We start from the raw sequence: 15,022 nt of genomic DNA on the forward strand, positions 1-15,022 counted from the left end.
GTCTTAGGATCTGATTTTCCATAAACAAACTCAATCATTAAAAAAAAAGTTTTACCAAATTTCAAAAAGCCAGTCTGGATCATGAGTTTAAGTTCAGCAGGATCCAGAAAATTATTTCAAACTGTTTTTGACTACTCCTTTAAAAAGGTAGATGACTCTTTTTTGATAGTGACTACGTGGACACCTGCTCATCAATTTCATTTTTATATACTTTAAAAATATATGTATTTTGTAAATCATCCAGTTATTGTTCTAACACCACCCTCTCCCTCCTCCCACAAAAAACAAATAATGCCAAGTCTATGATATTCTTCTCTTGCTGTTGAAGTGGGTCTTGATAACACCTAAATATTTTATAACACCATTTTTATATTTCAAATAAATAAATTCTTTTCTTCTCCATAATTTCTCCTCTTCCTGCCTGATGAGGCAGCAGCCATAACTTCGCTGGTCTATCTGGCAAAGCCTTGACTTACTTGAAAGGATAATTTTCCAAATTAAAGAATTTGTAGTAACCTCCATTGTTTTAAAATAATTTATGCATAAAATTTTAAAATATTTTATACACCCTCTCTTTGTGGGCATTTAGACTGAACCAGATATGTGAACCTGACACTTCCTATGGTTTCTGTAGCTTTACAGACAGAGTTCAAAATAAGTCACCTTGACGTCATCCTGGTGAATATATGAGGAAAACAAAAATTTTGTGGTTTCTCTTACCTCTGATATTTATACTCTAACAAATTACAACTACACACAAGCAAACATAACACATCCCCTGAAAAACCCTTACTAACTGGCACTTTAATATCACAGAAATTAAACCTCTCACTGCAGTCAAAACACAAACATGTGAATCTGCACAATAAGGAACATAAAATAGAAACACACTGCAGCAAAATAAATCAGGTTATACTTACAGCCTAGTTAACTTCTGTGTGTTCTGAAAAAGCAGCTCGGGAAGAACTTGCAATTTATTCTTGTTCAGACGCCTAAACAGTTATAATCAGAATAAAAAAAAAATAGATTAGATTATCTTCCAATTGAAGAAGTTTATTCTATTATGCATAAAAACATGAAGCTCCCATTGCATTAAACCTCAGGCTATGAATGAATCCAATGATGCCTCGTGCATTTTATTCATACAGGAGCCAAACTGTGTCATTTGTAGAGCACCTGCCCACATCCACGAGGTGGGGAGTCAAGGGACAGGTACCACAAAGTTTTCATATGCATGAGTACAAAACCATAACTTTTCATTTTCCTCTGGATGCCTACTGAAAATCATACACTCAGCTCACTGTGCCTCAGGAACAGCTACAGGCAGGAATCTGGATTTTCATTCTCCTTCAAAAAATGTAGGCACAGTAAATTCAGTAACTTGACCAACCAAGATTATTCCCAGATTAGCAATTATTTCTGTAGTATACATAATTTCTTTTTTAAAAGAATTTTCTTGAAACTTCACTTGGAAAACCTGAGCACTGTTGTAGAAAATATGAACATATGGGTAACCAGATGACTGCATGGTGATTTGAAATAGAATATTAATCCTGAAGATTCTTCCAGGAACATTTTAGAGAACAGATTAGTGTTTATACATTAGTCCCTTTTACTCACTCACTATATGAGTTTTTACTCTGGTGACAACTTGCCAGTTTTTAGAAAACAACCATTCCAAGCTATTCCAGCCCAGTAACTATAAAAAGCATGAACCTCCTCTCCATAAAATGTGTGAGAGCACTGCAAAATCTGCAAGCACTTCTGCTTGCAAGACACAACCCTATTCTTCAATTCTTTTTCAATGAAAAGTCACCTGCTCTCACAGTCCTAATGAATGCTATTTGCATAATGAGTTAATTACAAACAACCCCACTGCATAAAGGGGCAGCTGTGTTGCTCTGTAAGTTCATATATGAGCCTTTGTAGCAGATCTATTTTTGCTGAAGTTTTGATCTCCAAAGACACCTGTGTGGCAAGCACATTTCTCTCCCTCTCAGGATTTTTCATAGAGGTGCACAGAGAAATGAAAGAAAAAACAATTTCTATTTCTGCTTTTTGTTTTTCCTATGTAGAATGTATTTAGAGAATTGTTTCCCTGGTGTGATTGCTTGATTGGATTCTGGAGAGGATTGTTTGAGCCTGATGGCCAATCCAATCCACCTGGGGATGGACTCTCCAGAAAGGGTCATGAGTTGTGTTAGAGTCAGAAAAAGTAGTATACAGTTTTAGTATCCTCCTTTTATATAAAATATTAATGTATTTTAGCATAGTTATAATAAAGAAATAATTCAGCCTTCTGAATTGAGTCAGACATCATCATTTCTTCCCATTAGATTCGCCTGCATTTACAACACACCTGGAACTTCTATAAACCCACTGCTGCTCAGCACCCCATACCTGTTTTCCAGTTCTCTTGCACGGTGAATCATTTCACTAGCAGAATTCAGGAATTTTTGGAATTGAAAGGCCTTCCTGAGATCAAACTAACATCGTGGGGTTTCATATGGCAGAGTTTTCACGTGGCCACCATATGAACGTGTCTCGTGAGACAAAGGGGTGGTGGAGGAGAGGGGAACCTCAACTTCTCTTTCTGCCACCTAGAACAGACCAAAGGCTGCATCTGCAGGCTCACAGAGCCTGACACTGTGCATTTCACACACCACATGAGCTTCCTGCAGCCTCTACCAACTACTCAAGGCCATTTTTGAGACAAATAAACAAAACCGCAAATAAACCTTTAAAGAATATGAGAGATGCTAGTTTTGCATCTGAAAAAATATATGGGAAGATTTGAATCCTTACACCCACGTGACATTTCACAATTTTGTACCTAAGTAAACAAGCTTATTTAATTCAAGGTTGATGGCAATGTGCTACCTAGCCCTCATCAGAGTCATTACTTTGGTTAATTGTGTTTATCTTTTAGAATAACAGGATGAAATATAACAAAAAAAATATTTCTTATTCAGGGCTTAGCACTCCTGATCCATCCCTTCACCAAGGCCACCACTAGTCATTGAGACACACTGAACAAAATCAGCTTATTTGTCATCCAAAATGCAAGAGTGCCAGTGAAATGCATCTATTACACACGGTGTCAAATGTTTATTCCTGTGTCTGATTATCATTTCAGATCTCACAATGTACACATAATTATGCACCGTCAACCCAAAGTCATCTGACTCATGTCAAAGCAACATTCCAGGAATATGTTTTAAGATTATTCTTTTCTCTACTTGCAAGGATTTCACAAATGCTGAGCTTATGGTTATTGTTCTAAGCCAAAGAAAATAATCAAAATCAGATTAAATTTCTAGAACAGGAAGTTTCACACCAACAAGCAGACAAGAAAATATTTGTAGTAACAAGAAATCGTATTTCCAGGTTAGCAAGCTTCAACCTGAGAAGTGAAACATTTACAAATTGCAGTGACACAAGCAACCCAGAAATGGGAAAAATGCTAATATTGAAGGTGTTTCTGTAATTTACTATCAAACTTATCCAGAAGATTGAACATCTTGTTCTATTTCCTATGGTTTCTGTGGGCCAACACTCTCCTAACTGTGCTAGCAAAAGGACCAAGTTCTCAGCTGCCCTGTTTAACTCTCCTAAGCATTTTAATATCTCAACATAAAATTCCTTCCATATTGATTTTGTTTCAAACATCATCTAACATCCACACAAGGACACTGTAGGCTGCTCTGCACCAGCACTAAACATTTTGTATGGCTCTAAATGTGCTTAATATTTTTAAAATTATATTGTTATAAATTAAATTCTTTTTACACTACAGCAGAAAGCAAACTGAATTTGTGTATCAAGGCCAAGAACACAATGAAATTCTGCTTTTGCTTTAACTTACATAAACTTGATTTTCAAGCTCCCCCAGCACTGCTGGTCAATGCTCCTGCAGAGATTTCACCCTGCAGAAGCTTCAGGTGAGATTTATTTTAGCCACAAACCAGAGCCTGCAGCTCTCTAATGCCAGGTTATGTTACTAATTGATAATGAAACAAATAAATGTAACACCAAACACTTGAAGACAATGTCTATCCATGTCTTGTTTCAAGCTATGGGATCCTCCAAACCTTCCAGCACTTCCTAAGATTTATTTGAAGTTTAAACTTCTGCCAAAAGTAATTTTATTCATAGTTTGGTTCTCAGGGGAACTACGGGAATGAACAGAGGGTTGTTTCTGTTGAACATCACCTACTGCATTATAACTTCTACTGCAATACTTACTGAAATACAAGACTAGATCACCTCATAGAAACTTAGACATACTTGATGTAGGATACATTTAATATGCTCCTATTTATTATGTGCCAGAAAACCACCAATAGCCTAGGAAAAAATCCCAATTACACCTCTTATTTCTCTTCCTGGGCTTGAGAGAAAGGCCATTAAGAAAGTCCTCAATACAGAAGTATCAAAGTACCAGACAGGATGTTTTTAAATTCCAAAAAAGGAGACAGAGACATGTTTAAAGATTATTTAATGAAAAAACCAAATGTTCTGAATGGCCATTTATAAGCACAGTTTCCTCTGGTTTGACAAAGAGGTGCCAAACAGGGATGAAATGCAGTGGAAGAGCTCCTAACACATCGTTTGACAAGAGCTGGAGTTCATCCTCACCTCTCAGTATCAGTTCTAGGACAGAGAGGGAAACTTGCAGTGCAAATTGAAGCAAATCTTGGGAATGCCAGCACAGGGAGAGCTGCAAAGCACAGGCTGGGCACTCTGAGGGATCTGTAGGGCTGCAGCCCCTCCACAACCAGTGGTCCTAAGGGAGGAACAGAAATGCCCCCTGCTTGCCTAGACCTGTTACCATCCCATTACTGCATGAATCTACATCCTGACAGCTGCCCAATCTTAATTACAGCACTACTTTTGATTTCATAACAAGGATCTTGGAAATGGTGAAACCATAAAACAGAAAAACAGTCTGCACAAAGTTCATAAACAAAATGAGACAGAATTTTGCAAAATTATTCTGTGGACATTGTTCCTGGAGTGTACTTTATTAAAAAATATAGATATTCCTGACTTTAAATTAATGACTTAAAATAGAAACAATATCAGGTCATACCTGGAAAATGAATTTAAATCCAAGCCAGTTTTGCAGCTCTAACTGGCTACATCACGGAACAATGTCAGGTCAGCTTCGTGAATCTGAACAGTAGACTAGAATTTTTAAAAAATGTCATTATCTAACAAAATCCCCGGGACTGTTTAGACTAGGAATGCCACCTGGGATGCAGCACAAAAAGAAACTCTTGGAACTGGGCTCTTCCCTCAGGCTGGGAGCACAGCAGCCCTACTGCTGGGACGTGTGTGCACACACAGCACCCTGCAGCACCCAGGTACACCCAGGGCCAGGGGCAACCTGGGGCACAGAGCCAGCCAAGGTCTGGTGCACATTATGTGACCTGGGAGTGCTGGATGGGAATGCAGCTGCTCAGCCTCCAGTGTATTCCAAACTGGATGCTTTACAGCTAATAAGACCTGCAAAGTATTCCGGGAATTCGGAGCGCTGGGCAGAATGATGCATAATCATCCAATGCCACGAACAGATTAGCTCCAGTGCTGGATCAGAAGCAGCTCTGGATGTGCACAGCATGGAGCCCAGACTAATAAAGCCTCCTGGAAGCTGAAGAACTGTGCAGAGAGGCTCTCCAGGAGTCACATCAGCTCTGGCAATACCTGCATTGAGTCAAATTTATTAACTCTGATTAGACACATGCTGGCTGTGCAGTCAACAATTTCCACACACTGCAGCTCCCTCCATCTTCCAGACTCCTTTAACCACTGCCATGCATGGGAAACAGAACTTGGCATGTTCTGTTTTGTTAGTCTGCTCCTCAGGTCCCCAGAAGCGACCCAACAGAGCTGACCAGGCACCAAGTGCACACAAAGCCCTCGATGTGCAGCCAAGGGTCTCCAGGAGCCCATCCATCACCTCCAAGGAGCCCAGCACAGCAGGACTCTGCTCTCTCACGAGGCTCAGATTCACCCTGGTGCTGCTGGAACATCTTCTGGGAGCTGTAAAGGACACAAGCTAAAAGCCCATACTTCTGTCCGCAGGAATTTGGTGCAAAAGTCAAGTATTGCTACTTCTGAAATTACTGTGTATCACTGGCACATTCTTAACAATGGCTGCTTACTAATCTTAATATTGGATGTTGACTTCTCATATAAAATGACCACATAAATGTCTGCATTTCACAGCTCTATCCTGTTACAAACTGCATTTTCTTTCTTTGTAACTCAAATGGCCTAAAATGCAGACCTAAAGAATTTCTGACCTAAGTCCATACATACAATGCTGTCCCCTGGTTTATTATGTTTTCTTTAGAACAGCCCCACACAGCATCAAACACACTGTTCCAACACTTCCTCTCACCTCCCAAAAATATTTTGCTCATATATATAAACAAGTGCCAGGTTCTCCCCCTGTTCCCTGCTGCCCACCTGGGGGTTCCTGTGTCCTGAAGGCAAAGGGGGAGAGGGAAACAACCTTGGTGTCAATCACAGAATATCAAGGGCCCTTACAAAAACAATGGAGAAGTTATTAACTGTGAAATTCCTGCCTTCCTGGCTCCAACCAGGCTAATCATATTCCTTCCTCTGTCTGAAGCAGGGATGGGAGAGAAACTTAACTATTAAGATTCCACTGATTATTAAAACACAGAGTGAAAAACAACCATTGAAGCCTGCAAAGAAACAATGCTACCACACTAGAGGAAGACTGAAGATGTTTATCAGGATCATTCTCTGAAACAAATGGAGCTAAATACCTACAATTTCTAATATTAATTTTGCTTTATTCATTTTCTTCTGGATAACTTTTGGGCGAGTAAAAAACCCTCAAAACTGGTAGGAAAATTTTCAATTTGTTCTCAAGGCAGAGGTCATCTTTTCCTGGAGGAAAAACTTTCTGTGGGTACTCATTTCAACTGCATCCCTCATGCTCACACCACTGGAAGGGTCACATCCAATTCTGGATTTTTTGTCTCAGGAAGCTCTACTCACAAAATAAGAGCAAAGAGGAGCTAAATTTAATCTCTACTGCAGGCATGATCAGCATAGATGGAAAAGAACAAAATGCATATGGAAGCAGAACGAGAACATAGCCCAACTTGCAGCTATTTTAATCTTTTTTGCAAGAAGAATCTAAACCAGAGAAGACATTCCAACAATCCTGCTGTGTTCCACCCTTCACATGCAGCAGAACCTTCCTTCCTTTTCAGGGCTAATATCACCAGAGCAAGGCTTTAGAAGGTTCAGAAATCCAATAACCAGGTAAAAAGAACATATAAAATATCAGACTTATGCATTTCTTATACAATCAGTTTGGATAATATGAAAAAGCTTCAGTGCAATCACAATCCTTGACTTCTCATTCATTAATATACAAGGTGTACAAGGAGAGGGTCTGAGAAGCAACATTAAGACACAAATATAATTGCAGCCAATATTTTGAGACAGCATTTTCTGCTTCATGCTTTGTTCTCACAGCCTCGGGGAAGTTTTACTCTGAGTAAGAAACAAATCAGAGAAAACCCAAACCCCCTTTTCTGCAAAGTTTCAGTGAGCTGATGCTCACTGAAGTTTCAAACTTCCACAAGAAATTTCCTCCTTCAAAGTCCCTTCAAAGAGACATTTACTTGCTTCCCATGGACTATGGAATCAACATGAAAGCCAAAAGTAAAAGCAATGCAAGTGTTATTTATTCAAACTGGGCAAACTGTGCAGTTTTCCAATGCAATTTGATTTCTCATTATGCCACTGACTGTTTGAAAATTTTGAATACCATAACATCAGTTACTTCAGGCAAACTGCAAATATTCAAGGCTGGAGCAGAAATCACCACATTTACATGGCTATGGAGGAAAAAAGCAAAGAATCTAGCTCTGCTAGATAATCTCACCGCAAAAATCTCTTCTGCACATCTTTGTTTTCCATTTACAATATCTTGTAGTGTTATACTAATATTAGTGAACACATTCCACCCAGAAGTTTAAGCTGATACACAGGCTCTGACCTGACAGTTTTATTGTCTCCAAATAGAGCAATTACTTTGTTTTAACCCCCCAAATGTGTGATACATATCAGCCTCAAAATTCTGTCTGCCTTTCTACCAAGCATTGCCAGCTTTCACCCAGATCAAAGCACTTCATATTTTTCATGAAGTAAATAGCACTCAGTTCCTTTCCACAAAAGTTCAACTTTCAAGTTTAACATCCATATTCACATTGCTGCCTATTACACAATTCATTCTCCAACAGAAAAATAAAAACTACAGTGGTTTTAAACTTTTTAATGGACAGCTTTAAAGGAGCAGACCTGCTACTTCAGCCTTTAATATCCAGAAATTATCCAAGTAACTTTGGGTTCACGCCCCCAGCTTGGCCATTTATTTTATTTCACACTCAAAACACCTGGGTCTCCCTTTTGGCACTAAGCAAAGTCCCTTTTTCTCCTTTGCTGTCAAGAGCTCTGTGGCATGATCCTTGGAGATGTGGCTCAGGGAACGTGATGAAGTTGAAAGAATTCCTACAAGTTACTCTAAGGAAGAAGCGGTTACATCACAAGTTTGGGCAGAACCAATAAGCAATAAAAATGACTTAATGTACAAAAGACTCAAACAGAAAGACAGGAGTTACTGAACTCTAAGGAGTAACTAAGTTTTTCTTTGGAAGCACTGGCTTGGGAAGCAGGAACAGGAGCACAGCCAACTGCCTACAATGGTTTCACCAGAAAATCCTATTAGAGTCAAGAAATCCATTGTGATCATTAATGTAACTTCTCCTTTGCTCTGTATCACTTCCTCTTGGTAAGGAAAAACAGTCAAGATGCAGCACCCAGTAAAAAAAGTCAACCTTATCCATTACTTTCTGTCATCACCTCTTTATATTACTGCCCTAGGAAATAAAGCCAGACGATCTATAATGGAATTTCAATAAGGGCACTCAGAGGAAGCCCAGAACAACCATATTACAGGATTATGGTGTGGGATAAATGAACTTCTTCATCCATGTGATGTGTTCTTTCAGAAGCTTTTACAAAAAACTGGGAAAGATACCACTGCAAGTTGCTAAGGGACCATTTTTTTGAAGGAAAACTGTTTATAACAGTTACAACTTTGAGATCCCTTATTACAAACTTAGCAGGCTGGGTGGTCCTGGTTCACATTTTCAAAGCTGTCACAAGTAATAACCTTTATTACCAACTTCTCTTTAGACTGAGAAGGATTATCTCCCCTCTCTCAGAAGTGCAGAGTACATGTCCATGCGTTTCAGCAGCACAGGAACTCTGGCTCTGTAACACTTCATAGCTTTCAATATCGGAATCCATCTTTTATTTTGTTTAATTTTTTTTATTTTTATTTTCAAAGTATCTCCTCATATGAAAAATATCTGACATTAGGATGGAGGACAGAACTACACAGATGGTCTCTGACTAGGAAGAAACTGCTGGCAAGAGAAGCAGGAGGAACAGGTTTAAGTTCCAACTTTTCACAAAACCAACATGAAAGAACAAAAACATCCTCATTGCATTCCCATGACCATCAAAAACTGCAATCCAATCAATGTCCTAAAGTGATACGGAAATGGACAGAAACCTTAGTACCAACCTAAGTGAAGATGAGAATAAAGACTCTAAGTGTCAGAGTGTTTAGTGATGACAACAGCAACAGCAAGAAAATCCTTTAAATCCAAAACAGGCAAGCAGAGGTGTCTGCCCAGTCTCTTAACACAGTAGCAAATTTACAGATCTACTGAGCTGCATACATGCAGTATAGTAGCTTATACTTATCTGCAGAAGACTTTAATGTACAAAAATTAGTAATTTCTTTTAATTGTCATTAAAAGAAGCCAAAAAATACTTGATCCATAAACCCTCAAGCAGAGATGGTTTCTGCTGTAGCTGCTTCTCAGTTTCTGAAAAGCTTTTAGAAAGTTCTCCTATTTCAAATCAGAAAAAAATTAGTAACTCACACTGTGTAACTTCAAAACACTCATATAAAATTATAAAAGCAGGGTTACTTTTTCATTACTCCACTGACTATTGTGAAAAGAATGGGAACATAATCCAAGAAACATAATCTACTGGAGCACCCCTAAATGTCCATAACTTTTAATATTTCATCAATTTTTGTAAAGACAGTAACATAGACATGACTAAACCATTTTTTACACCAGTGAGTAATCTCTCCAGGTCAGGGCTGGAAGCCTATGAAGAAAGGAAAAATAAGTTTTAGCATTCACATCTCCAAGCCATGCTGTCCCTGTTGACAAACCTTAAAAGTTTCTATTATTTCTAGAAGCCAGAAATTGCTGTGAACAATTAGCAGGAAAACATCTAAGTACAACTATTATTATAATTTTCAGCAGAAGGAACAGAACCCTGTTCCTGTTTGAATAAGGCAACACCAGCCCTGCTCCCCACACCATCCATATATAGTAAGGAATGCTCAGGGCACTGTGGTGCTCCTTCTCCCAGGGATCTGTGCCAAGCAGAACCAGGGAAAAAGGAAGACTTGCAGGATCATCTCCTGCTGAAATCCAACTGGATGCTTAAAAAAAGGCTCCAGCCTCCCAAGCCAGAGGAATGGGGTAAGGAAATGATGAAGTGGCACAAAGAGCACACTGCACGCTGGAGTCCAATGTGACAAGCAAAAAGCCAACACCAATAAGGTATTTCCCTACATTTCCCTACTCAAACAGGTCTCAACTGCTCTGCCAGCAGTGGAATTACCTGTCACAACTCAGCCAAAGGACATCATCTCCTGTGAAGCCACAGAGTAACCAGCCACAAAATCCATCTTGCCTAAGACAGAGTGCCCAGCTTCTGTGATAGTTACCCTGATCCACTTCTGCTTTCCCAGAAGGTTTTCAAATGCAGAGGTCAGCTGTTCTGAGGTGTTTCAGCACCCTGCAGCTCCCATTTCTCTCCTGTATTCCTAACATACTGCAGAACATCTATTCCACTCAGAGCCACCAAATACAAGTATGAAAATGAACATGGAGCATCCATAACACCTGCATGAACCTTAAAATCCTCTCCTTTTTTGGGATCCTCATACTAGAACACCTTGACACAAGCAGAAAGATCCAGAGAAGAGATTATCCCCAAGGAGCTGAGAACATGACACTAACATGAAGATAGCTATAAACCAACATGGATTGGTTTGTTCTGCTCCATGTGGAAGGAAGGTGCAGCTTGAGGGGAGCTCCAGTTCAACAGACACAGCTAAAATGGACTTGTGACACAGGAAAAGCAAGGTCAAGACTGACCTGATCTGATCCATGGCAGAGAGACTTCAAGACCTACATATTCATGTATTCTCCAAGAACAAAAGGAGGTTATGAGCTTTGAATTCATCATTGTTTTGCTCAGGAGCAGGATTATTTAAGGATTGCTGTGCTCCACAGCATGAAATTCAGCCAACACTTATGGTATTTCTGGGACAGCAAGCAGCATAATCCTTCTAATATGAGGAAGCTCAAAGAAGCAAAACCCTTTTGATGAAATTATTTAAGCTAAATAAAGTTCACCCAAATAATTCCAGACCACAGATGCAGCAGTTCTTACCCAGCAGTAACACAGACACTTAAGCATTTCCTACAGATCTGGAAGAAATGACTGCTAAATCCTTAAGTGTTTTGCTTAAGCAAATACCCTCATAAATCTTCACCAAGTATAAAAAAAACCTGCTAAAATCAAACAAACAACCGCAGAAAAGAATAATGTTTAAAAGCTCTGCTGTAATGTCCAGTGCTGATCAGCTATTCCAGCTGAATTATGGCTGACTGCAGTGGCAGTGTCCTTATCCCACTTGCTTTGTAACCACTGCTCTCGGGAGCTCAAGAATCCTGTGGTTACAGAACCTCTTGTCTGCATAAATGAGACCCAAATTTGTTTTTCTATGAGTTCTTGTGGGTCAGTGACCTATTACAAAAACCTTTTTGATGAAATCAGGTTCATTTATTTTCATGTTGTTAAAATAAACCTGGCTGTTTTGTGGCCCTGGTCAGAGGTACTAATGCAAACCAAACCCTCTCACTGAAGCATTGCATCCTGCTCCTGGCTACTGCCCCCAGCCTCCCCTGAACTTTTCCTGTGCTTGGACTCCTCCTGTGCTGGCCTATTGACAGAGCTGCTAATGGCTTCCCTTGGAAAGAGGGGCCAGTTTTTAATTTTCTTTTTTTTTAATAATGTTTGCAAAAGAAATAAAAGGTTTGCTCCTGAACCAGCCATAACCAAGGGCTTGGCTGTCCAGCAATGGCTGAGTAATGTGTAACTATATAATTATGTGCTACAGACAGAGCAAGCCATGAAATTCGATGTTATTAGTGCCCTCTAGGAGCCCACAGGACATAAATACAGTAACTAGGAACTATCATTTTTCCAATTGCACATATCCTATTAGAAATTATCACCTTTACACATGTTCAAAGAAGTTGTTTCCTAAAAGGATTTCATTCACTGAATTGTCCCCAAAGGGTAAAGAAGTGTCAGCTACTGTACCATTTTAAAATTTATTTCAACAATAAACATAGAAGTTGTGTTCTTGGACAAAACCCATGGACAAGAAAGAGTGGGAGGGATTCATCTTTGCGCTAATTTATAGCTAACACAGGCTTAACTTGTTTGTTTTTTTTTTGGTGGTGGTGTTTTTTTTGTGTGGTTTTTTTTTTGGTTATTTGGATGGTTTGGGGTTTTTTGTTTTTTTTGTTTTGCTAAATAAAGATGGTCCAGTAGAAACCCAAAGCAGCAGGTAGTGAACAAAGCATCAGCTGATCAAGGTTCTCTGGTTCCTTTTTTACCAGGTTTTTTCCATTCTACCTCCAGATTGTGTGGACAAGCCCTACCCCTTGCAAGGCACTCATTAATAGTAGAAGGATGAAATTTTTACCATTTCAGAATGTTTGTGCTCCTCACATCCAGCACAATTCCAATAAAAGTGTCTGGGGTGCAGGAACCCACACAAGTTTTGCCAGGCTGACTGAGGGATTGATTTCCTCAATTCATCTGCACCTTTTTCAATCCTTAAACTCCAAGTGCAGCAAATGCAGAATTTTTTGGCAAATTGACAGCTTGCCATAATTTCAACAGGGTCATAGGAAAAGGAAAAGGCAATTTTTAGGTTTTTCTAAATGGATGGTAAAAAATATTTTCAAGCACATAGCCTGTATTCACACCACACCAGCTCACCTGTACAGAAAAGATAGATATTTCAATGCTTGCAGTAATGCTTGATTAAATTCAATAAAAACTAAAGTTATGATTTTTAATACAAGGAAAAAAAGCCCAACATCAAGATCCAAGCCACAGATGTCTCTCATTTGAGGCACCAGCCTGATCAGAGCACACGGCACAGCTGAGCCCTTCTCTTTTCCAAGTGCCCATAGAATTACCAAGTCTACCTCCAAAAAAAGCCCCAGATATATTTTTTCATGTTCCAGCTTTTCCTTACACTTCTATTAGTCATGTTGCTCCCAGTGATGCTTCTAAAAATCAGTTGACCTTTTCACAGTGTGGTTTAAACTACTGAAATACTTAGAACAGAACCACAGCCAGCTTTATTAAGACATTGAACAGGACAGTGGTTTTCTGTACAAGCAAAACACAGACTGGGGGCATCTGAAAATGACCCAGGTTTTGCTTCTAGAAGTCATTTCAGGCTTTTAGGCTTTTTTCTTTTTCTTTTTTTTTTTTTTTTGTTTCACCATAATCTTACTCCACCAGTGATCTGTACTTACACTTGAACCACTCTGTCTCCCAAAAAATAAACAAGTTCTACCTGCAAGCCCCTATTGGCAGGAGAAGGTAAACACTAATTAATCTTGAGATACTGAGGCATGGACATTACAGGAGTGTCTCTGTGTGAATATAGACCACTTGGTTATTCTGGTGCACATTTATTCAGTTTTAACCATGAACAGAAATCAGATTATTAGAGTTTAAGTAAAAAAAAAAAAATCAATTTTTTTATTTGGCTTTTCTAAAAAATAACATAAATTCTCTAGTTTCAAGGTTCTAGTTACCTCAGCCCTGTGGCAGATATTTTGAAAAAAATTCAGTGAGTTGCTAGGAATAATTACTGAGAAAACTGGTGGCTACAGATATGAAATCAACAAAACTCAAAGGGAAAATCACATATTTCAGACTATAAAAATGTTAAGAAAGTCTTAAAGCTTTAACTATGCTTCATTTTGGGATGTGCATTTATTGCTCACAGTACATGGAAAATAATTTATCATTCCTGGTTGCTACCATTGTATTACAGCCAAAATAAGGGAACACTTTTTTCTGAAAAATTAATATAAATGACAGAATACTTTATTCACCATATGAACGAGGCCTTACTCAAGTATTTCCTCCCACCCTGAACTGTTGTGAGAATCTTGACTCTATATGGAAATGTATGTACCAGACATCTTGCAACATTCCCTTGCAGAAAAAATGACTTTTTGTACTAATAGCTGGAAATCCCTCTCATCCCCCAGTTTTATACTGATTGTATCTCTGAAGTGTGGGAACAGCAAAAAGAGAGCTCCTTTAAACAAAAAAGAACAATAATCATTCCTGACCATATCTGATACATCACTCACACAACGGACTGACGTTTCTCTCAATTACTGGCACTTAAATAGTGTAAGAAAAACACATCTCAGTGAAATCTTCCAGAGTAGCCAGTGCAAAGTATTGACAGATAAGGGAAGCATGTGAGCCATATCCTGGGAACATTTATTTTGGCTGTTTGGGCCAAGAGCAGCACATAATGCTGAATCAAAGGCAATAATTAATGAGCTTCCTCCTTCCTTCCAAGAATGAACCAAGGTGAGCTGTCAGCTCAAGCCAAGGTGAGACTGGAGGCAATACCTGCATTCCTCCCCCGTGGCTGACTGAATTGCACCACTCACATTCCATCTGCCAATATCTATTTTACTTTTTTATCCTTTTATTTGTAGCCACACATTGCCCCATATAGATCCACAAGAGCTACTCT

General features: G+C 39.0%; 1 protein-coding gene across 2 annotated transcripts in view; it reads right to left on the bottom strand.

Annotated features, from left to right (window-relative positions):
- SLIT3 (slit guidance ligand 3) overlaps positions 1-15,022 on the bottom strand; it is a 482,283-nt gene that overhangs the window by 435,907 nt on the left and 31,354 nt on the right. For both annotated transcript variants that reach the window (XM_031506038.2, XM_031506039.2), the window contains one exon: positions 921-992. In XM_031506038.2, coding sequence (XP_031361898.2) covers positions 921-992 — 72 coding nt within the window. The remainder of the gene's footprint in view (positions 1-920; positions 993-15,022) is intronic.

This window comes from Lonchura striata, chromosome 15 (genome assembly GCF_046129695.1).
Source record: "Lonchura striata isolate bLonStr1 chromosome 15, bLonStr1.mat, whole genome shotgun sequence".
Taxonomy (NCBI): Eukaryota; Metazoa; Chordata; class Aves; order Passeriformes; family Estrildidae; genus Lonchura; species Lonchura striata.